This window comes from Sparus aurata, chromosome 12 (genome assembly GCF_900880675.1).
Source record: "Sparus aurata chromosome 12, fSpaAur1.1, whole genome shotgun sequence".
NCBI classification, from domain to species: domain Eukaryota; kingdom Metazoa; phylum Chordata; class Actinopteri; order Spariformes; family Sparidae; genus Sparus; species Sparus aurata.
In genome coordinates this window covers 23,193,959-23,217,096 of record NC_044198.1, presented here as the reverse complement: position 1 = coordinate 23,217,096, position 23,138 = coordinate 23,193,959, and the positions used below count along the sequence as shown (strand labels likewise).

General features: G+C 42.5%; 1 protein-coding gene across 8 annotated transcripts in view; it reads right to left on the bottom strand.

The window, feature by feature from the left end:
- fcho2 (FCH and mu domain containing endocytic adaptor 2) overlaps positions 1-22,551 on the bottom strand; it is a 50,307-nt gene extending 27,756 nt beyond the window's left edge. For 2 of the 8 annotated variants that reach the window (XM_030435546.1, XM_030435548.1), the window contains exons 1-7: positions 22,226-22,551; positions 11,899-11,990; positions 8,370-8,444; positions 7,869-8,010; positions 5,522-5,674; positions 5,167-5,271; positions 3,206-3,304 (exon numbers count right to left, since the gene is read on the bottom strand). In XM_030435546.1, the coding sequence (XP_030291406.1) occupies positions 3,206-3,304; positions 5,167-5,271; positions 5,522-5,674; positions 7,869-8,010; positions 8,370-8,444; positions 11,899-11,990; positions 22,226-22,258 (699 nt within the window). In that variant the 5' untranslated portion in view covers positions 22,259-22,551. The remainder of the gene's footprint in view (positions 1-3,205; positions 3,305-5,166; positions 5,272-5,521; positions 5,675-7,868; positions 8,011-8,369; positions 8,445-11,898; positions 11,991-22,225) is intronic. The other 6 variants (XM_030435554.1, XM_030435552.1, XM_030435547.1 and 3 more) reach the window with 5 other exon arrangements.
- Between the last annotated feature and the right edge of the window lie 587 nt (positions 22,552-23,138).

Below are 23,138 nucleotides of genomic sequence, written 5' to 3'. Positions count from 1 at the left end.
ATACTGTAAGCTCGGAGTGGCTCCACCATCAAACAAACACACACGCATACACACACATATGTGTCTGCCCCCCGTGCCCCTGTGGCGAGGTGGAGTGCATTAGCCTTCTGTGCCCTGGCAGGAGAGGATGTTGGGGGGGGGGTTGATGTGGGTGAAGGTGGGGGTGGGTGGTGAGGAAGTATGCTCAGTGCAGCACACGCGATCCTGTCAGGTGCTGCTGCCACGACGGAGGTCATCAACCTGCGTGGCCCGCTCGCCTCTCAACATACACACACTCACACGAACCTGGGCCCTGCGGAGGCTTTCGACCACATGCTCAAAACATGTATCTGCCTTCAAGGGATCCTCACACACACACACACACACACACACACACCCCTTCCCACACACACAAATGCTCACTTACAAAAACAAACACAGCACGCAAAGTAACAGACACACGTGCACCTCCATGAGTTAAAAGCTCTCTGCACTTCTTTCGACTCATGTTTGAACTAAATATACCGATATACGGTACATTTTCCTTTTCTTCACACTGCTCGCTTTTCCCCTCCCATGCTTTTAATCCAGCCCTCTTTACCTTCAAGCCCACTGATCTGTTACTGGCCGACACTTGACATGGTTTCCTTTTTATTTCAGTGATGCCTTCAGTTATGGGTTCACGTTGGTTTCATTCACTGCACTTCCCTGGGATCGCTCGTCTTGAGTAGTTTAGACAGACATCGACCCCTGATTAACGGCAGCTCCAACACTGGACTCATTTAAGAGAAGTATAATCATTGCTGCTGTATTTCAATTCCTAAAATCCCCTCGTGCACTAGTCAACATCCTAACTCTTCTGCTGAGCTGGTGGGAGTTTAGATGGCCATGTCTCCTCTGATGAACCTTTACACATGGAGTCCCAAGCCATTCATATTCACCTGCCAGTGAGGAGGAACACACACAAACAAGTGCAGCAACAAGGATATCGCCCCTCACCATCTCCTAATAATGAAGGCCATCAATTTTGTTTGATGATAACAGTTTTTCCCCTCTATGCCATAGTAGGGGCAATAAAATACATTTTAATCGCTATTATAATGGTAAACGTTTCTAAAAATGTTTTACTTCGGTGGTACATCCAGAAAAATGTTGATTTCTTAGCACGTAATGTGATTAATATCCTTACTTCTTACCTTAAAAAAGCTGCTAAGAAATTGCTGATGTTACCAGCAGAGTTCACATATCTTTTCTTCCTCACAGTCTTCCTCACATTACACTCAAATCCGCTCAACCTCTGACAGTTTGATGGGAGATTCAGGTGTGTCATGGCAGCAGCGGCTAATGTAGCCTGAAGCAGAGAGGAGGAGCGGGCTGCAGAGGTCGGGTGATCTCACTTCTATCGAACTCCTCACCCGCAGATTGTTTTCACTGTCAGACTCGCTGTCTTTAGACCCCAGCTGATGTTACCTCAGGTGATATCGCTTGATCAGACTTTGTGCATCTCCCTCTGACGACATTACATTTTCACGTACGCAGCAGTCCTCCAAAAGGTCATTAAACATGTGCAAAAAAAGGTTTCCCTTTGAACACCATCAAGGCAACTTGTTTGTTTTTCTCTAAGATGTTTCCGTAAGTCATTACTTGCAAGAATCAATCAAATATTATGGGATTCTTCTAAAATTGTTTAAATAAATCATCACACAAAGGAATTCAAGCACTTTAAGGGAGGCAGAGTTTTGTGATCCTCATATTTTAATGTTAGCGTGGATTTAATGAGATGATAGTTCAATGATCTCCTTTGATTAATGAATGTTCTTGTTTACCTTCAGCATATCTGCACTCCCTTAGCACATATACCGAAAGGAGCGTTCTGTTTACTTTCCTTTTCCTTCAGAGAGACAAAGCTTGCGCTGTAATTCGTCACTTGTACGCTGAGTACAGTTTATGCATTCGTAACTGTGCTTTTTCTAAATACCAGTACAGGGCGTGTGTGTGGGTTTTCATCTCATTGCTCTGCTCTTTAAGCTGCTGGAGTGGTTTTAATGAACAATCTAATACCGTATGAAAAATTCAGTTGGGCAAAATGCAAGAATAGTAACTGGGTTTCAGAGGTTTATGTTGTTGCCTAAAGAAATAAAGGCTGAAATGGAAAGTGGTGCAAACGTCAATTAAATGACTCCTGACAGCACAGCACAAGGGCTGTACATCCTCAGTGTGTACAGCCCCCCCACTTTTTATTACATTTTGAATGCATATGTAAGATTTAGTCAGACGCTGTGTGTGTTTATCAGTATGAGATGACTGTGGGCTTAGTGACGAAGCAAAAACGTTGCACAGTTGAAACTGGTGCCAGCCTCCTTCGCCCTCCTCTCTCCCTCCCTTCTGCTTCACCCTTGTCATAAAAAATATTCCCAACGTACCTCAGATTTTTCTTAAATTACCAAATAATAGTTTCTTTGACTGCTCCTGCTTTTTTTTCTGTGTTTGGAAGGCTGACCGGTTGGGTCTTAATTTGGCTCAGCAACAGGCAGCAGCACCGGCCATCTCCTGCTCAGAAGCAGGAACTGTGAGGCTGAATAACCTGCGGTAGCCTGTCGCTCCGCATTCTTTCCAACTTGCCGCACGAGCTGCAGGCTGGACTGAGGGGCTGATGGTGGAGCGGCGTCGCCCCCTATGGACAATAAGAGAACTACAGCAGCACTGAGCAGCTTCAGATTAATGAGCAGGGCGGCAGAGGGTAGTTAGTCTTCAGTTATTCTATGTGGCACTGGTAAGTATGATTGCTGGATAAATAAAACTCTGGTTAACATTAAATGCTGATTAATGTAGCTGTGAATGATGTTTGAAATCCCTCACAAGTGGACCCGATCGAACCCCCATTTTCTCAAACCAAAACACTCTCTTACAGACACAAACAAGCCTGTGCCGCACTTTTAACTATCACACACAGTATTTGGCAAGTGTTTGGACTTCTGGAGGTGTTTTAGATAGGCTGAGAGGGAGTTTTGATCAGTTTTTAATTGCTTGGCATAAATGGCTGAATGGACCATTTCCTGGTTCTCAGTTAAACGATTAGCGAGATCAAAGACGACACTAATTGATATGACACACAGTGAACCCAATGAGCACAGCCTCAGGTCAACAAGACACCTACTCCACCCACAGGAATGCCTGGGAGTACGTATGTGCGCATGTGTGTGTTTGTGTGTACACACACACTCACCTCTCCTATTTGAACGTGCGTTTCGTCGACGGACTGCGAGTACGACTGGATGATCGTCTTCATGTGGAGGATGTGGTTTTCTTCAATGTCTTGGAATCTCTGCAACACATGGAGAGGAAGGTTTACGGCACGGTGGTGCAACAAATCAAAGACCAGGAAAGGGACAGTTCACCCTAAAATCAAACACATATTTTACCTCGTACCTGTAGAGATATGTATCGGTCTAGATTGATTTAGTGGAGTTGTTTAGTTTTAAAGATATTTGCTGTAGAGTTGTCTAGTCTCTCTTGAAGATAATGAAACTAGATGGCACTCAGCTTGTGGTGCGCAAAACAACAACACCAAAAAAACATTGTAAAACTAGCGTCTTACACTGTGGTTACCCAAGATTCTCCACAGACCTTTAAATTTGTATACATTTCGATATTTTTTTTGCGATTTATCTCGTGTGGCCTGTCCTCTTTCAGGTCACCACGGTGGAGAGGAAGTTATGTGGCTCGGGCAGCACTTGGCGACGCCTCGGACTGCTCAGTCGCCCTCATGGATGCTCACTTTTCACATATAGTTTAAAAAATCTTCTCCTCAGTGGCTCTTCCTGAGGTTTCTTCAACTCCCCCCTCTGCTACGAGGGTTTTTTTTGGAGGAGCTTTCCTCACTCGAATCGATGGTTTAAGGAAAGCAGGTGTCACAGGTACACATTGTGAAGTCCACCGAGGCAATGTGATTTATGATTTTTGGCTATACAAATATAATTGTGAGTACTTTTTTGGCGCTTTGAGCAACTCAACGCCAGCACCATCTAGTTCCATTTTATTCAAGAGAATAAAATGGAACTAGATGGTCTACAGCAGATAAATCGGAAACTCACAGATGGATAAACAGCACAAATAGCGACAGTTAAGAGGAAACTTTTTGATTGTGAGGTAAACTGTTCCTTTAACTGAAAGCGAACAGTTCTTAATCACGGTGTCGGATCGTTTTTAACAGGCATGAAAACAAAAATAGGCATAAAAGGACAAAATGCAGCTGAAAAATCCGCTTCCTTATTCTGTCTCCGCTACTTCCTCTTTGTCTGTCTGGGTGGTCTATGTTTCTCACAGTCACACACAAAGACACACACACACACACACAGACATACACACACACCTCTTCCCGTAAGATGCAAATGGCTTTGAGCAGCAGTCTGGTGCACATCACAACCTTGAATGCTGGTATTTACTTCCATTTAAGTCTGACTCTGGGCTTCTGGGGTTGACCGAAGAGAATGAGTATAAATAATCATAAACTGGAAAATCACAGTGCGGCTGGAGAGGAAGATGAGCCCCTCCGACCGCAAAAACACACAGATGAAGGGCCACTCTCTCCTGCATCTACACTACAGAGACACGAACAAAGAGTACGCTTTTGTCATTTCGCCGCGATAACAGCTAGCATACGTTCACATGCAGACACACCCACCCACCCACAGACACACTCAGACAAAGAGAACACACATGCGGGAGTGATGTCAGAGAGCACATGTGTTCAGTGTTTATAACTCCACATGTGCGGCGTTTTTGAGATGAGCCGTAGACTGTGATCCCCGGGGGGAAGCAAGCCTGCAACGCCGCTTTCTCCGGGGGGAAAACAACAAAAAAGAAAAGGCTCGGCTAACTGGAACCATTTCTGGTGGCGGAGCTGCTGCGGTGCGGGAGGATATGGAGGCCAAATTCTGTTGATCTGATTTTAATTTGGAGTTTATCTAATCAGCCGTTCAGATGGATCCAATCAGGGCTCTCCACCTCGATTCCGTTGCGGAGGAAAAAACACAATCTGGAGATGATACAGGGCACAAAACGTGGAACACACACTCGACAGGAAGATTACACAATGAAAAGTGTTGCATACCACGGCGACAAAGTTTATGGAGCACATCTTTCATTGAGGCGCGCACAATCAGAGGAGAGGTTCTATCCGAATACCTGTGCAGTTTCTGCCATCTTCTGTTCAAACTCTGACTTTGCTGTGGCGTACTTCTCCACAAACGACTTGTAGGTCTCTGTGGCTTTTTTGGCTTTCACTCCAGCCTGCAAAATATAAACAAGACAGATAAATGGCTATCATTAGGTTATACGCTTCACACAATGGGCCTCTGTTTTCCAAGATCAACCAGAGAATCAGCAAAGGAAAAAGCGAAACTCCGCTGTTCATCTGAAGGCGAGAAGCTTTCGGGGGTTAAGAGTTTCTGTATGGAGCGGAGCGTTACGGCACTTCATCAAGCCTTATTACCATACCATGATTATGTGGGTGCGTGTATGTGCGAATGTGACCTCCCACCTTGTCCACATCTCTCTGGGTGGCCCCCTCTTTGCGGAGGCGCTCCTGCTCCACGGTTTTGGCATTGTAGATCTCCTTGGACTTCTGCAGAGCCTGAGAGGTGGTCTGGATGTTCTGAACGGCCTCCAGGGTGGACGCCACCTCCTCTTTCGTCTAGCAACACACAAATGTTTTGCATAGTAACTCAGCTAACGACGGGCTGAATAATGAGTGGCAGTGTCACCCATTGCTCTGCTGACTACGGAGTTGCATCTCGCATAGTTTGACGTTCACATAATACAACACTTGTCCTGGAATCCCCCTTGTTTGTTATGACAAGACAGACACAACGTGAGTGAAGACAGCGGTCCATTATTACTCTGATAAAAACACTACTGCAGTTCATCTGTGCGCAGTACAGCGGACGCAGTTAAAATGATATAGAGGCTATTAAAAAAATGGATATGACTCTGCATTTGTTCCATCTGTACGGCTCTTTACATCCACTTACTGGAAGGACATAAAAAGAGAATTATAATCAAGGAATAACAACTTCAGATCTCAGCGGCCACACAGTAAGTCTGGCCGTTCGTTTAACTCATCATCATCATCATCATCATCATCGCTGAACCCTCTTTGCTGCTCATTCTGACACAGTTACTGTATAATGTAAACACCACCACAGAGAGCAGAACCCGAAATCCTAAATTATGTACAAATTTTTCGAGGCCCTCCTCCATGACGGGTGTTTATTTTTCATTATTCACACCGCTTAACTACAGTATGCGCCGCGTCTGCGAGCCAAGCCAAGACAAACAGTGCTGGTAGGAAGCGGGGAGTGTGGGGAAGTGACAGAGAGAAAGTGTGACAGCCTTTTTGTCATGCTGAAAGCACAAACACAGCCCCACCAACCCCGAGCTCCCATTTTTTACTCGGCGTTCTGCGGCTTCACGCATGAGATACGAGCTGATGGTGTGTTTCAGCGGCAGGGATGAGAGGATGAGGAGTGAGGTGTAAAAAAAAAAAAAAAAGAAATGTTATACAAGAACACTGCACGCTACGATTTCCTAGCATGGAATCCGCTATCGAACGATTTCCCCTTTTTTTGTGGATGTCTGTCAACTTCCGCAAAACAGCTCTTTGACGTAAAAACAGGGAGTTTAGAATACGTCTACGTTTAAACAGTTTGTTTTCCTAAAGAAGACAATCATGTGGCAACACTAGAGCATTAAACCACGTGTGATAATTGGGAGAAACACATTTTCGAGGGAAAGACTGACAAACACATGTGTGCAACTTTTATGAGAGCTGGGTATCAGATGTTAGGGATGGGCAGCCGATGAGTCAATATTATTATTAAGCTTCTTTTCTGCTGTTGATCCCTTTTCAAAAAGTAAAATGATAGTTCTCGAAAATGTGAGTGGCTGCATCACTTCCAAATATTTTCAGTGCTTTTGTGTAACGTTTTTTTGGTAAACCGGCCCTGACAGATTTAGCTCGCCTGTGTTTCTTGACCGAGAAAAGCGTGACGTGAGAACTCCGCTTCAACCTTGTGAGAAAACGAACGGCAGAGAGGAGACAGAGCGTGGTGTGTAGCTACTTTTCACCTGTGGATAAAAATACAGCAAGATGCACCTTTTGTGGCGAAAAGAAAGTGCGACAGAGCAGCAACATGAGTGACGGCTTAAAACATTTAATAACAACACATACAACAATAACACACTTTTTGAAAGTGTTTTTTGAGGGCGCAAAAGGATATCCAAGTACAGGAAGTACTGCTACAAGTTATTACAGTTAGTGAACCTTTATTCAATTGCACTTATGCTGTATGTGTCATGTGATACGCCCTTAAGTGTGATGATTAAGAAATTATTATTTTTGTCCTAAAAAAAAAAATCAGCATCACATCAAATTAAAGACGTTTTGTATCGCCCGACTCTACTTAGAATATGTGTTTGATTTAATATACGTGCCAAATACCAAAAGCAGGCAAGAATGAATGAAACACCCTTCATCACAAACACCTTAACATTGGCCACCTCAGACAGTAAAGGCCCTCTCTAGAGTCAGTGTTTGGTTTGTCCATGCTGGGCTACTGTACGCAACAATTCTTAGTTTAAGGTGAACATACACCGACGAAAAGATAATTCTATACAACATTTTACATTTCTCCCAATAGATACTAAATCCTACATACTGGATATCCAATAAATGCTGTAATAATGTATTTTATTTTGGCAATGTTTTCGTCCAACATTTAACATTTAGGATCTTGAGCAAATCATAAAATAATCAGGGTTGTATCGATACCAATACTCAGTTAAATAAAAAACAACCCACAGTTTTCCCCAGTTCTTCATCGCCTTACCTTTTTGTGTGCTTTGGCCTGCTCTTCCACGTACTTCTGAACCTCTTTTATAAGCTCCTGTAGTTTCCTCACTAGCTCCATGTGACAGCTGGCCAGCTTCTCTGTTGAGCTCTTGAACACGTCCCAGACTGGAGCGAACGTCCTGGGATAAAAGGATGACACTTCAGAGGCTGGAACACGGCGAGACCGTCCGACATGAATTCATTCTGGTCTGTTCTCGTGAAAACTAGAACACGGATTACTAAAGATGGAACCATTCATTGATTCATTGTCAACTATAACGAGGCGATACGATACAAACACATCACGATTCTTTACTCCTCTATGACAATAAACTGAATATCTTTGGATTGTGGACAAAATTAGACACTCGAGGACGTCATTTTTCACCATTTTCTGATATTTCATAAACCAAACAATTAATCAATTATTGGAGGAAAAAAAAGACATTATTAGACAATGAAAACTGTCCTTAGTTGCAGTCGTACTGTTTAAACTCACCCGAGCTGAGAAAAGTTGCCAGCTGACTTGGCAAGTTTGGTCATGGACCTGGCATAGGCCTCTTCAATGGTACTCCTGGGGCAGAGCAAAAATACAACACACATATTCATAAATCCTAATTAATCATGACAAACAGCTTAATTAACCCACAGTTAACAGTTTCATAAGTCAGCGAGGTCAAGATAACAATTCCTCCTTTAAAAAAAACCCTTTTTAAGTGTAGCATTACAAACTTTTCCAGAGTTTTCGCAACTGGGTTGAGGCTCAAACGGGGCACGCCACTGCACAAACTGGTGATCTCAGCCAGAAAACACCCACTTAGAACCCCCCCCCCCCCACAACATAAATGTTTGACCACACGCACCGTGTGTGGGCAAATAAGTGTGGCTTGGCATGTGATTTGTTCATAAACCTCATGTTGAAGCTGACAGAGTATGAAAGCTAGTGTTTGGATTCCCTGCTTCTCTCAATTTCCCTTTTTATTCCCTCATTCCGCAGCGGAGTGACAGGAGTTAGAAATAAAAACAAAACCGAACAAAAAAAAACAAAAAAAACATGTGGCATAGTGAAAGCCTGAATTATGCATGTCTCATTTAGCCAGCTTCTCTCTCTCTCTCTCTCTCCCTCCTCTGTACAGTTACTTTACAGGAATGAGGTCAGCCAGGGGGGAAACAGGACAAACGTGCACACACACACACACACACACACACAAATCCATCACAAACATACAGGTACACACTACCAAGCAACAAGCACCAACACAGAGGATGGATGGGAGAAGCTAGAAAATGCATTTTAGCCTTTCCCCATGTGCGTGTGAGCCCAGAATGGCAGGTTATTTTTATACTTTATCAGGTTGTAAATACTGCCAGGAGTAACGTCTGCCAACTTCCAAACCAGAGCTCACAAAAGTAGAAGTTTAAACTGTGTGTTGGGGCACTGCAGGAAATTATTCTTCTTCGCAAGTCCACTGTTGTATTAGTCTCACGCGTCCCCTTTGACCTCGTGTACAGAAGGCAGATGCAGACGGGCCACACCGCTGCTCAAAGTGAACCTGACAGACCTGTTTCCAAATATTTTGCTCCTGTTTCACGCTTGTAGCTGGAGGGTGTGTTTCAGCAGTGGAATATAATCAAGAACAAATTCGAAGTTCTTTCACTTAACTTGAGACTTCACTTTTCATTCCACTTTATACTTCTGCTCCACTCCACTATTTCATTTATTAAGTTTCCCTTACTAAGGTAGAGATGACCCTGCCTTGATTTTTACCCTAGTCTAAGATATTTTTAGCTATCTCTTTCATTCTATGTGGTCAGGACTAACAATACTTTGACCACAGATGGTCTTCTCTAGATGAAACAAGTCGACAACGTTTAACTGCAGATGATCTGGAGCGTGACGCTTCGACTTGAGCTTGAAAACAATTAGTTTGACGAAAATATCCTTCTACAAATACATCTTAAGGGACCTGGAGCACATATTCAACCATACTGCTAATAAAGAATCCTCAAAACAGAAGAGTAACTAATACAGTAAATAAATAATAAAATAAATCAGCTGGTTGTCTTGTGGGCTGTTGACCGACGTTCTCCCATAATGCAATGAACAAAAGAAATGAAGGAGCTTCGCGCAAATGCTCTTTAGAGAATCAGTTTCTGAATACAGAAGCAAAGACTCTGTGGATATATCAAGACAGTGCACAGAGCTCCTTCCTCCACCAGAGGGAGCCACAGTGCAGTTTTTCAGAAGCGTGAACATCACTCACGAGTCTGTGAACAGAGAAGCCCAGACTGGAAACTGGCACAGTGTGATCAGGGATACGATACGCTTGAGCAACGTGAGCAAATGTTTAACAATGCAATAAATCAATCTCTACCCGAACGTCAGCCTCCTTCACGAGTGATGTATTAATTCATTTGTGTTGCATAAACAACCACATTCCTCCAGACTGCAAGAGTGTTAATATTTAAGCAAAGTGAGAAGCTAAAAGCTGATTTATTACAACAAAATGAGACGGAACAGTTCAAACGGTGACGGTAAACTTAACAAATGGGGCGCTGACAAATTTGAGCCAAGTGTTCAGGAATAACTGCAGATGTGCTGAAGTCTGATGTGAAATTACTGCTGTTTTCTTCTGGGACTGAGCGATAATTCTAATGTAAAATATGTAAAATAACCTTTGATTTGTCATCATTCATCATTAATAAGACTTTCCAAAAATTCTTCCAATAACCAGAGCTGAACGAGCCCATCAGAACCTGCACCGAGGGCTGTTTTAAAGTATCTGAGGCGGGTAGACTGAGGAATCCACAGCTGAATTCCAGCGGTAGACCATCTATCATGTGGCAGCTTATAAACACACACCTCTGACAGGGTGAAGCTAATCTCTGTGGCGGTGGGAAGATTCTGAAAAGACGCTGTTATTATGGTATTATCAGGCACTGAAGGTGTGGAACATAATGCCAGGTTACAGGTGGGCTTAGATTTAAGCTTCTTGCACAAAGGGATCGCGTTTGCATAACATTCAAACTCATCTACATCTACCTCCGGCCACAGTGTCACACTCACCAACCAAATTCACTGCCTAATTTTCCTAAAATGAAGTGGAGATTCATCTTCATGTTAGCATGAGAACACACAACAATTAGTCAATAAACTGATGGGCGATTAACATTCCATAGTGTCAGCTTACTGAATGCGATGACTTGCAGTTTTTTTAGTGTCATATTTCTTAGCGAACTGAGTATGTTGGGTTTCTGTGATTACGTAAGACAAAAACCGGGTGTCTTAAGGTATTAGACACTTAAATGTAATGCTTTTAAAGGCCTGTTTAAAGCTGGGTCACCTTTTTTTATTCAAGCATTACAGCAAAATATAATAAAGTTAAGTGTTATACAAGTTGTCTGGTGCCAAGGTAGAATTTAAGTGGGAATATGGTCATTAAAGTGGGTGAGGTTAATCAAGATGTTGCCAACATAACAAGTAAAAATACAGTTTTGGGTTCAGTGGTAGGTTGGAAGATTTGGAACATCAGAAATGTGAACTTTTGCGCACAAGAGATCATTTTGACAAAAAAGGAATTAAAAGATGGAAAGAAATTAGATAAAATCTTTGTATCAATTAAGACCTTTTGAATTTAAGACATTTTAAGACTTCTAAAAGGACTTGCAGTCGACCTGACAACATTTCGAGACGTCACCATGTTGCAGCTGACATTTTTTTAGGAACTAAAAAATAGGAAATTAATCAATAATCTGAAAAAAATCAGTTGCCGCCCTAGTTTGCTAAATGTGTGGCAATAAGAGTGGATTTTAGTGTTGGTCTCTGTGAAGCTTCTGGGTGTTGTCAAGCACATAACAACTGCATGAGCCAACTTGGAAAAAGAAAGATTTTGTTTTTCATTCCAAGAAAAACCACAAGACAGGTGGGACATGTATTGACGAGCCAGACACATTACAACAGGTTAATGAACTACTGTCTTGTGTGTACTTCATCAACAACAGCAGCTGATGTGTGTCTGACATCTTACCTTTCTCTGATGAAGTCTGTCAGCTCCTTGGAGGAGATCTGGCCATGCTTCATGTTGTGGTAGAGCACATCAAAGCCATTATTTTTTTCCCCCTGCAATCCAGAGGCAGATAGATCAGTCAGCGGAACAGGTCGAACGCACAAACAACAGCAGTGCCTCGGTTATTGATCGGATGCGTTACCGTGAAGGCTTTCTCTACCAGCAGCGTTCTCACTGTCTGAGCAGCTTCCAGGTGCATCTGCAGCAGCCTCTGGTCAACCATACTCATCTTTGCCATGTCTGAGACAAACTAATGTTAAAAATGTAAACCTGTGGTCTAAGACGAGCGTACGGTAGACGAGATAGGCAGACAACTGTGTGTCTGTGTTGCCGTAACCATGCGACTGGGTGATGGTGTTCAGTTACACTGAAGCTTTAAAGATGCAAATGTTGATCTGAATAATTAATAGACTGAAACATGTCGGGTTTAGCTTATAGTACAGATATAGTCACATCCTGCTAACACTATAAATACAAATCTAGACTTGTGTTCTGCTTGTTTCAATACTCAATAATGGTTTACATGCAGAATAAATAAAACAATTGAAAAAAATTGAAATAATAATTAGAATTCTAGTTACAGCAAGCAAAACAATCGCAGTGACTTCAAGGAACAATAAAAATAGGTTTTCTCTATCACAGAGCTACCTGCTGTATTTGAGCTAGACTGATGAATACAGCCGGGCTGACGTGTCCATATTAGCTTATTGCACATGAACAAAGAGTGTCTGTGTGTCTGACGGCCAATAAGTAAGAGAATAGTCTGCAGAACAGACGTGTCTTACAGTGTCACCTTTATATAGTTCGTCCAACAGAAAGCTCTGAAAGGTGGATATCTTTAGCTGTGAAATGGTTTGCTCTCTGTGGTGGGGAAATAAAAAAAATCCATTTCCTAAATGCATCACGATTCTGTCTTTAAAGCTTATGTCTTGATGCAGAAAAGTCTAAAACTGTAACCTATTTCTGGAAATGATGACTGCCTGTAACGATTACATGGACTGGACTGTGTGCACTTCACAGCTGAACCGACCGGATGGTGAAACGTAACAGAAAAGAGCATACAAGGTTGTTGTTGTTCATGCCAAGCCAGTCTACATCACGATGCATCCATAAACCAAACCTGAATCTAATCATCTGATCAATCATCGTATAGTGCTGCTCTGGCTGCATTTTTCTGTCTGCGAGAGGGTAATCAACCCAACCCAAACTCGACAGGTGTTGTTTTTAAGCCAGACTAGGACTAGAACCCGACAATGTTAATGTAAACTGAATGAATGTTTGCTAGCCGCACAGTAACAAATGTTATTTTGCATTCAAAGCGTTGTCACATAAATAGAAAACCCTGGTAGGTCCATCATCATTCCTTATTTTTCACACTCCATTTATCTATTTTTACTTTATATCTTCCGCTAAAAGAACTTGAAAGCACCATGTCCACTGACGAGGCCGAACCCGACCCAAACCTGGACATCATTTCTTAATCTTTGTCCAACCCAAGCCCAGCCTGTCAAGACCCCAGTGCTCTCGTGCACAGAGATAACAAGCAAACAAATCAAGTGATCCATATAAAGATAGCATGTTTACAATGTTTCCTTTATATATTTCTTCATATTATAGTAAGGATTGGCCTCAAATATCCAGCATCTGTCCGGCTATCCCGTTTAATAACAGCCTCTGATATCAAATGCTGGGTGTGATGAGAAAGGCGGCACATGTAAAGAAGACTGTAATCCATAAATCAATCTGACACCTGCAGAATCAGATAAGAATATTCATTATTAACTTCACTATAAGAACGGCCTCAGGTTACCTTTGTTGGCATGATGGGGTGATGGTGATGGTTTGTGCTCAAGATAAGAGCAATAATAGTTTGGATTAACCTCAACAGGTCGCCGTCTACGATAGTACAGTTGACAGGTCAGGTTTATTGGTCATCACACCATGTCGTACTCTACACACTAGACTTTTCATAACAATAACATTCTTGGCAGACTTTCAATTCAAAGCTTTCTTGTCACTTATGAGAAGAGAAGAAGAATCACTTAACTTCCTCATCACTCTCTCTGAGGCTGTTTCTTCACCGAGTGAGGAAACATACAAATCATGGCTCAAAGCTCAGGGAGTGGCCTTTTTTTTTTTAAGACACAGATTAAAACTAGTGTCCAACGGATGACAATAACAGTCGCTGAATTAACGGTTTTGATTGTGACAGCTTCTGTTAGGATGATGGTAAATCACCGCAAATTCTGCTCATCAGCATCTTCTCAAGAGGAAAGAAATAACGAAACTGTCACGACACCATTAGCTGAAGTCAGCTGCAGTTCATCCTCATTCTTGTCTAAATCAGAGGCCAACTTTGTTTCACCTCAACCCCGAGACTGTCACAGATATTTCCTGGTTCCTGAGGCCATCCACTGTCAGCAGTTTGGCGCAGGGGGCTACACAATCTGTCGGTGCAGCTTTAACACATGGATTTCTGGCCCTGTTATTCCACACTGGCAAAGATTAAAGGTCAGCGAGTTTGTGTCAAAAATGAAGATCGGACTAGCTCCAGTCGGGTTGTATTTACAGAGCAAAGACCGGTCTCGTAGGCTACGGCTCACTGGCCTACATTTTACCCCAGCGATGAGACCACTGAGACGTGCTTCCTGTTCCTGTGAGAACTATTAAAAAACATACATGTTTACGGCACACAGCAGCACGACATGTACAGTAGTGCGCGCAAGTAGATGTCAAGATTGGAGGGCGAGACACAGAACATAACAATAACCCTATTTTATTTTCTTAACAGTGTATGTAACACTCACATTATACAGCAGCGAATATAAGGAACAACACATGGGAGACACATTGACTATTGGCCAATCAGTCGACAAAACAGGGAAGTGCAAAGTGAGTGAAAACACAGAGAGCAGAAAAGCGACAGGAAGAGAGTCCATTCTGTGCAACAACTGTGCTCATGTGGAATGTGATATCAATGAATACAAAGAAAAAATAAAAACAAACCCGGGAAACGGCTCAGGGCGTTTTTGACTTCTCTGCAGGTTACGAAAAATAACCCTAAACAAAGCAGTAAAACAGAACAGAAAGACGTGGCCTCGGAGGTTTACAAGTTAACTTCTAATCTCTGTACGACTGATTTCTACACGAGCAGCAGCAGCAGCAGGAAGTGATACTAGAAGTGCTGCACAGTTTCTCAGTGTCCTCGTCTGGACACTCATTGATGAAAGCCCTCGTGCTGCTGGGTGTTTAATATTCCGACCACACGTTGTCAAATTCAGAAGTGCTCATTGTGCTCGGATTTAGATGGAGAGGTTTTTTAAACTCCCTGCCCCGCCCCGGAGGGAGGGCGGCGTGCTGAGAGGTTAGCACACATGTCAATCACAGTTTGTTTGAACAACAGTTTTGCAGCTGAGACAGCCGACGAAAAAAAAAAAAAGGAAGGGAGAGATTTAGTGCGTGCCAGTAGTATCGCCGACAGAAACGGATCCCGGCGGCGGCGGCGGCACACTGCGCTGCGTCTGAACTGCACAGACTACAACTGAACCCAGTGTCTCTGTGTGCTTTAGGCAGACCAAACTCAAATGTAGGTAATAGTCCGGCAACTAGACAGCTTACGTCATGGCTGAATGTGCACTAATGCTTTTGCTGGGAAGGGTACTTTCACTCACATGCATGAATGGGAAGGCGAGCTTCGACGGAAAAAGCAGCAGCCTCGCTATACTGTTAAATGCACAGTTTAATATGAAGCTATAAAGTATAAAGAGGCATTAAGACTGAAAGCGGTCTGTTCTGCTCCCAGAAAATAACCCTCCATCACCAATCAGGTTCACTGAACTCTGAACTAAAGTTATAATTATTGTGTTATTATTATAACAAAAGCTTAACATGAGTGAAATAGCTTTGGCTCTTTATTCTGCCACCTGTCTCCTGAAGACAATTTAACCATTTAATTTCGAATAATTATCGTCACCGCAACGCTAACATGTCAAGTTAGTTATTTTAGTGTGACTACAGGACGGTTTATAGGAAATGTTATCTAGTTTCTTTGGAGTGGGCTACATGAAAATAAAAGTGTTGCATTAATTCATGTTGTGACAATGCTGTGCTTACTCTCTGGTTAGGTCCAAGCACAAAAACCACTTGGTTACGGTTAGGAAAAGTGCACGTTTCACGTTAAAATACCTGTTTGGTCGCCACAAAGAATCATCCTGAGGACTTCTTCAAAATATCACACTTCTGTTGAAACGCTGTGGTCCCTTATCAAAAATATCCAGTGGTTTCCCTCTTATAAATGCTGAACAGTGGCCACTGTCTTGGCGGCCACCACCACCACCACCACCACCTCCTCTGATATGACAATCAGGTCGTAACCATGTAATGTGAATGTGATACGAGACATTTTGTAGATATGTCAACATAGTGCGTGCCTCTGACATGTACAAATGTGAATGTATCAGCGAGTTACAGAAACCCGATTGCCACCATTTTATCTTGGCTCTAGTCTTAAGTTACGGTAAACCCGAATATATTTGAGTTGTAGACTACTAATCGGTGGTAATCAGTAATATTAGTAACTCACTTCAACTAAACAAAGTGTGAGATACAGGCAGTGTTATAATGAAATGACTCTGCTCAGTCTGTGCACAGTGAAGCCATGCCACTGCTTTTTAAATATAAACTGTATTGTGTTTTAACACACGACAATAACATGGATGTAATTACAGAGTCAAATCAACACGAAAAGAAACTGTTGCTTTGCTGCCACCCTTAATCTTAGATACCACCCTAAAGATAAGCACAACCACAGTGCAGCAGTTTATCATGTAACATCTGCCGGGCAGAAGAGAAAAGGAATCCACACTCGTTCTGTTCAACTGCAGCAGCAGACAGTTTCAATATCCTGTGTGTAGGGGAATCAAGTGTTTACTGCCTGACAGGCACTAATGAAACCCAAGACACAGAAAGGTTGTCTCTTAATAGCATACTGCCTTCTTCTTACAACAGGGGAACTGAGATGAACTAAGCTAACCTCAGTATGTTGAAGGAAGTGTGGACGTAGGGCTGCAACTGACAAGTTCTCGTCAGAGATAAGCTGCCCATTAGTCAATTAAGACATATGCCATTTGCCATTTGTCTTATGGCAAAGACAACATGTAGTCTCATTCATACCCCTTCTGCTTTACACCCAAAATACTGCCAAACTGGCAGGCTGCCATTCTTGGGGAATAAGTCCTCCATGTGTGTTTGTTAAAGCGCTGTGTGCATTCTGCTACGTCAGGCCAATTAACCTGCACTAACCATCCGCCAGCCCAGTCTTGTTCCCACCTTGTCAAATATTGACACATGTCGTCTCCGGTACCACGACAGCCCAGCGTGTTTTTTTGTATTCTCCAAAATAAAAGCCCGAAGATGCCATAACAGCTGTACGATATATGTGAAATATGATGAGCCAAGGTGAAGCCCAAGCAGCAGATCTTTACATTTGAGATGCTGGGCTGAGCATATTTTTGAGAATTTTGCTAGAGAAATGCCTGAATTGATTATCAAAAGAGAAATGTTGTTTTAGCTCTATCCGCTACCGTGAGAAATTGTGCTTACAGGAATAGGGAAATAAGTCTGATTTGTTTCCTTAGAAAATAAAATATTACACACACTTCTTTGGAACAACCATTGTTTACTAGAGCACGTTGGTATGCAGGCTGTGAAGAGGAAATGCTTTTCAAACAATTTGTAAGAGGAAACAAAAACAACGTTAACATTGCTGTTTAAAGTCACTGCTGTAGTGTGTGTGGTATGTGCATTCATTGCATAACGGTGAACAATATATCATAAAGTAAATGTGCTTTATGAGGTCTTAGTCTGCGTAAACAGGTATCGTAAAGAACATCGGTCTGAGCTGACACAACTCCTTTTCAGGTTGTAAATGTATGTTCAGGTCGAAGCAGTGGAAAGAAGTGAGGCTGCACACTTTCACTTAGGAATTTAGGATTAGTTAAACAAGACTGACTCCCTCCACACAGACTGTAAACCATGGCCCTGTAGACCCCAGGGCCTCCAGCACAGAGCGGGTAGACGGCAGGATGACATCAGAGTGTCTGGCCCGGGTCATGTGACCAGACAGGCCTGGGAGTGGTGCAGGGAGCTGTCAGATCAACAGCAACACATGCAGTGTATGTAGTATGAGGTGGGTCGGGCTTTGTTTGTGGTGCAAACATTAATATGAGAGCTTCACAACTACTTTAATCTCAAGGATATGACATCATGTGCATGGCTACTGGTTAAAGGCCAAGAGCAGGTTAGTTTGTCACAAATTAGGACGCCTCTTAACTCATTTTCATGTAGGAGTTTGAGACCATGCGTTAAGGAAAAGAACAACAAGCAGCTTAAGGCAGGAACAAACCCAAAAATCAATGTTCCAGGCCTGCACTGATTCTCATGGCTCTTTGCTCACCTCACTGTCACTGCTTTAATACAAAATAGCTGGTAGTCATGGGCTACACGAGTACAACATTGACATTTGTAGCAAACAGGACATAATGATAGCATTATATGCTTATGAGCCAACAGCCGACCACAGTTGGAGTCACACCACTGGGTATTTCAAAGGATATCTGGGGACATTTCCAGCCGTTTCTGAGGCAACAAAAAACAACTATTTTTCACAGGAAGCCGAACCATCTCCATCCCTGACTGTGGCGACCAAAACAGATATTTTAAGCCAAACAATGATCTTTGTCTAACCCTAACCAATTGGTTTTTGTGCCTAAACCCAAGAAGAACATAGGCGCAATGATGTGACAAGACAGAAATAGAAAATTCAACCTAAACGGACGAAAAGTTGAAACATAAAGAAACTTTCAACTTGGTTATTCTGGTGATTGTTTTGATGAAAGTAAATTTAATTTATTTGGGCTGAGGACAAGACATTTGACTTGAGGATGTAAGCTTGGGCTTCTGGAGAAATTTCTTTTGGCTCAGTGCCCTTGATGTCGTCTCACTTTTCCCCCCATGTTAACTATATATTTTAAGCTAGTGTATGAAAGTCAGAAATCCCTGTATTGTGACACTATAGACCAAACAAGTAATCAATTGATAGACAAAATAATCTCCAAATTATTCATCCATGAAAACAGTTGTTAGTTTCAGTCCTACAAAATATCCTAAATAAATCAAACATAAATAGAATAAAACCACACGACCAAAACAATCAGTACAATACAAATAATTGCTTAAGCGCTGCACACAGGTTTTATAACGTTGGGGAAAACCCTGCCTGTCAGCCTGACATTATATTGGCTTAAATGTCAGTGACATTTTTATGTAAACAAGGACGCAAACACAACAGCATCGAGGTCATGTAAGCTGATAAGACATGTCCGATAATTCCATAACTATCACAACAGACCCACATGACACTGACATTGAAAGCAATCTCAACAACAAATTCTTCTAAAAACAAACGAAGGAAGGCAACATGGTGGCCTGGGATTGTGGATTTGAGGCTCAGTCGGAGAAAAGTGCCGGCTGGAAGGAAATACGTCACCATTGTCCCGTCTCTTCTTCTTACTTCGTTCTTTGCTGCATTATTATGCATTTTTGCAACACTTTACATGTCTGACAGTAACTTGTGGCAGTGTAACTGACTGTGAAACTTCCTCACAGTCTGAGTGAGTTGTGTGTGAACCATTTAGACCACACACACTATCACAATACAGACAGCAGGGAGAACAGGGCCATCCCCGGGGCTGTTGGCTGTATCAGCACTGTTTGCTTATCACACTGCCATCTTATTTTCCCATGACATGCTGGAGGCCAGCAGACTCCACAATACACACAAGCTCATCACAGATATAGAGCTAAAACTCGAGAATTAGGCCAACTACTGTTGCCTTTACTAACCGGACATACTAATCCACCTCCTGGGAGGTTTTTTCTTTTTTTAGCAGATTTGGGGACCGCAACACATTCAAATTTTCATCAACAGGCCACAGTGAACTACTAGCTCACTCACACATGTAACACATGCAGTTGAAAAAGGAAATAGTCATTTGAGATGTGCAAGAGAGGAAACGTTGCAGTGACCAATCTCGTGCTGCAGCTTTGACATGGCAGCAACATGTCTGGCTCTTAAGTCCTTAAGAACTTGTTTATTCAGCTGAGGGGAGGTTTTTGTCCGCATCAGAGATTCAAGCCAAGATTACATTCAAGGAAAAGAACGAGTAAAAATGTCTCTACAAAGACGACGGAGCCAAAGAGCCCAGGATGGAGACATGTGTGCTAAAGTTTCAAATCTGACAGCCTATTATGTGTGTGTGTTTGTGTGTGTGTGCGTGTGTCTGCTTGTGGTGATGATTTGTAGTCAAGTCAAAGAGAAATGGATGCATCTCCTAAAGCCAAGTGTGTGTGTGTGTGTGTCCTGCATGTTAAACACACAGCTGATCTTTGCCATCACTGGATTCTCTTGTGGCTCCACTGCAGGGCACAAAGGGCAGATTGAAGAATCAGGAGTGACTCGACTCTCCTCTTCACCATTTAGTTAATGATGAAGAAGACTCCTTCAGAAAAAGACTTTGGAGGTTGAGAGTATTGTACTTTCTTCGTTACTTGATCAAGGTTTATTCTTCATATGCTTTTCAGTTGCCAGGTTCATAGTACCAGCCTGAGAAGATTCCCACATTAGGCTTCACCACCTGGAGCAACATTTGCACATGTCACAGGCTACGTGGCATCTTGCCTTCAACAAAACTTGCTATATCACTTTCATCACACATGTTCATGTTCTGACATTCATGTCTGGAGGTGGAGGAAATAGTGGCGGCGCTACAAAGAATGACGCTGTGTTTGTGGCGACCAAAGCACTATTTTAAGACAAAACATGACCCCTTCCTAAACCTACACAGGTTGTGTTCGGGCCTAACCCTTGCCGAGCATGAGCACAGTATTGTCACAAGATAAAATTAAAAAACTTGGACCCAAAGAAATGTTGCACAAGTTGCACAATAAAAACTGTGGCACAATATTATCCTGAAAACCGTCCAAAATATTCTTGCACACTTTTGGTTTGAAGATACGTACAATACAAACATTTATTCTGGCGACTGGGTTGGCTGAGATCAACTGAGGCTAGAGACTAAAGCTGTATTTCCGGCCTTTGGGAAAACAGGAATATGAATGGAGGTCACTCCGAGCCGAGGAACAGGTTTACAACTGCATGACAATACGGCAACTGCCTACAAACCAGACATGTATGTATGAAAACATAAAAGCCCTCCAGCCATACATTTCAACACCTGATCTTTGAAAAACGACAGAGCAAAGCCATAACACATTTATTAACGCATACCATCTCCTATATCGACTCATCTCATTTGCTTAGGGCTACAATCCAAAACAAACCAAAGATACCAGAGCATTTATAACAGTCCAGATGAGTCAATATAAGACATAACATCCAAAACATGACCCATATTTGCTGCATAGACTTAGCTTAGAGCATTAGCCCGAATAAAGTTATTTTTTCGAGCTCTAATAACACTTCCTCTATGGATTTAGTGCTATGGAAAAAGCAACTGAAGACGAGGAGGGTCGGTGAAGGAAGAACTGAGGATGACAATAATGTCAGTAATGGATACGTTTACGTTCAACCTGCTATAACACAGCCACGTCAAAACGGAAGAGAAATGACCTTTCGGCACTAAATGGACAACAGTGTACACAGTACTAATAGTAATGTACGTAATACAGCACTGGCTGTTCAAAAATATGAGCTAAATGTCCAGAACACTGAGGGCTAGTTTGGTGGTGGTTTTTTTTTAAAGCTGTTGTCTAACTTACTAAACATCTGGCCTCTCACCGAAACTTCGTGACGGAAGAAAATGACGCGTACGGCCAAGCGCTGTGACTGACAGCCGCAGCGTCCAATCGCATTCCAGGAACTGACCATAAACATTCCAAGCAAGCCTGAGTGGGCCAATTAGCCGGAGCAGGGGAGGATTCGTCGAGCTTTCAAGTTAGTTAGCTTCACAGAGGCCCAAAACCCCGGGGTGGCAAAATAATAATCGCCGAGGAAAATTAACGATGGCCGGCGGGCTGCTGACCAGTAAGTGTGGCGGCTACCGGACACCGCCGACAAGCGACAGTTCACCTACGAACCAGACGGCTACCTCTGCAACGTGATTTATAGCTGACTTACTGGCTGACATGAACATGATAGGGAGGGAACAGAGCAAGAGAATAATAAGGAATAGCACCGGTGTAAACACCGCGAGTGAAAAGCAGCACCTACCCAGAAATTCTCTAGGAAGTACGGCGTTATCATCTTGTCTTAATCCTCTTCGCCGCAACTCTTCGGTTTGTTGTACAGCAACTTTTAAAGCGTAAATCACCCGCCGTCCTCCCCCCGTTTCTGTTGTATCTGCCTTTCCCCGTTTTCCTCCTCTCCCCTTTCTTCTCCCTCCCCACCTTCTGACTCCACCTCCAGTCCAGTCGGCTCTCTGTCGAGTCTCTCCCCGACGGTTTCTTCCCCTATAAACTCACAGTTCGGTTGGACGAAACAGCGCTGCCGGTGGCGGTTGGTAGCAGCAGCAGCGACGACGACGACGAGGAGCGCCAGCCGTCGCTGGGTAAAATGCTGCCTTCAGGTGCTTCACGTAAAAAAAAAACCCGGACTCTTACAGACTGAAATGTCACAGAGACACATTAACAGGAGTATAAACTATAAATTATGTGATTTATTTTTAACTTTTTGGATCAAGTACTGTATATTGAATACATTCTCGCAAGGGGTGTTTTGTTTACATTTTTTCTTTTACATTTCAGCCACCTTTGTATTCATATTTGTTTATAGTTTGTACATATTTGTAGTGTGTATGTTATGAATGTAGTATAATAAGTGTACACGTATACATAATATCATATTGTGTTTATTTCATACTAGTTTATCTTCATATTTAATCTATTCATCATATTACTATTTATTTATCTCTCTCTGAAGCTTATCTTTGGAGGGCCTAAGGTGCATTCACTACACATTGTGTCTTATGTACTGTGTATGTGACAAATAAACAACTTTAAACCCTGAACAGTACCCCTAATCCTCATAATGATGCCATGTCATATAATTTTTCAACCCGGCTGTGAACACAACTTGGGAAAATTCATCTAATAATTAAAATCAGGTTACTCTTGTGTATTAATTT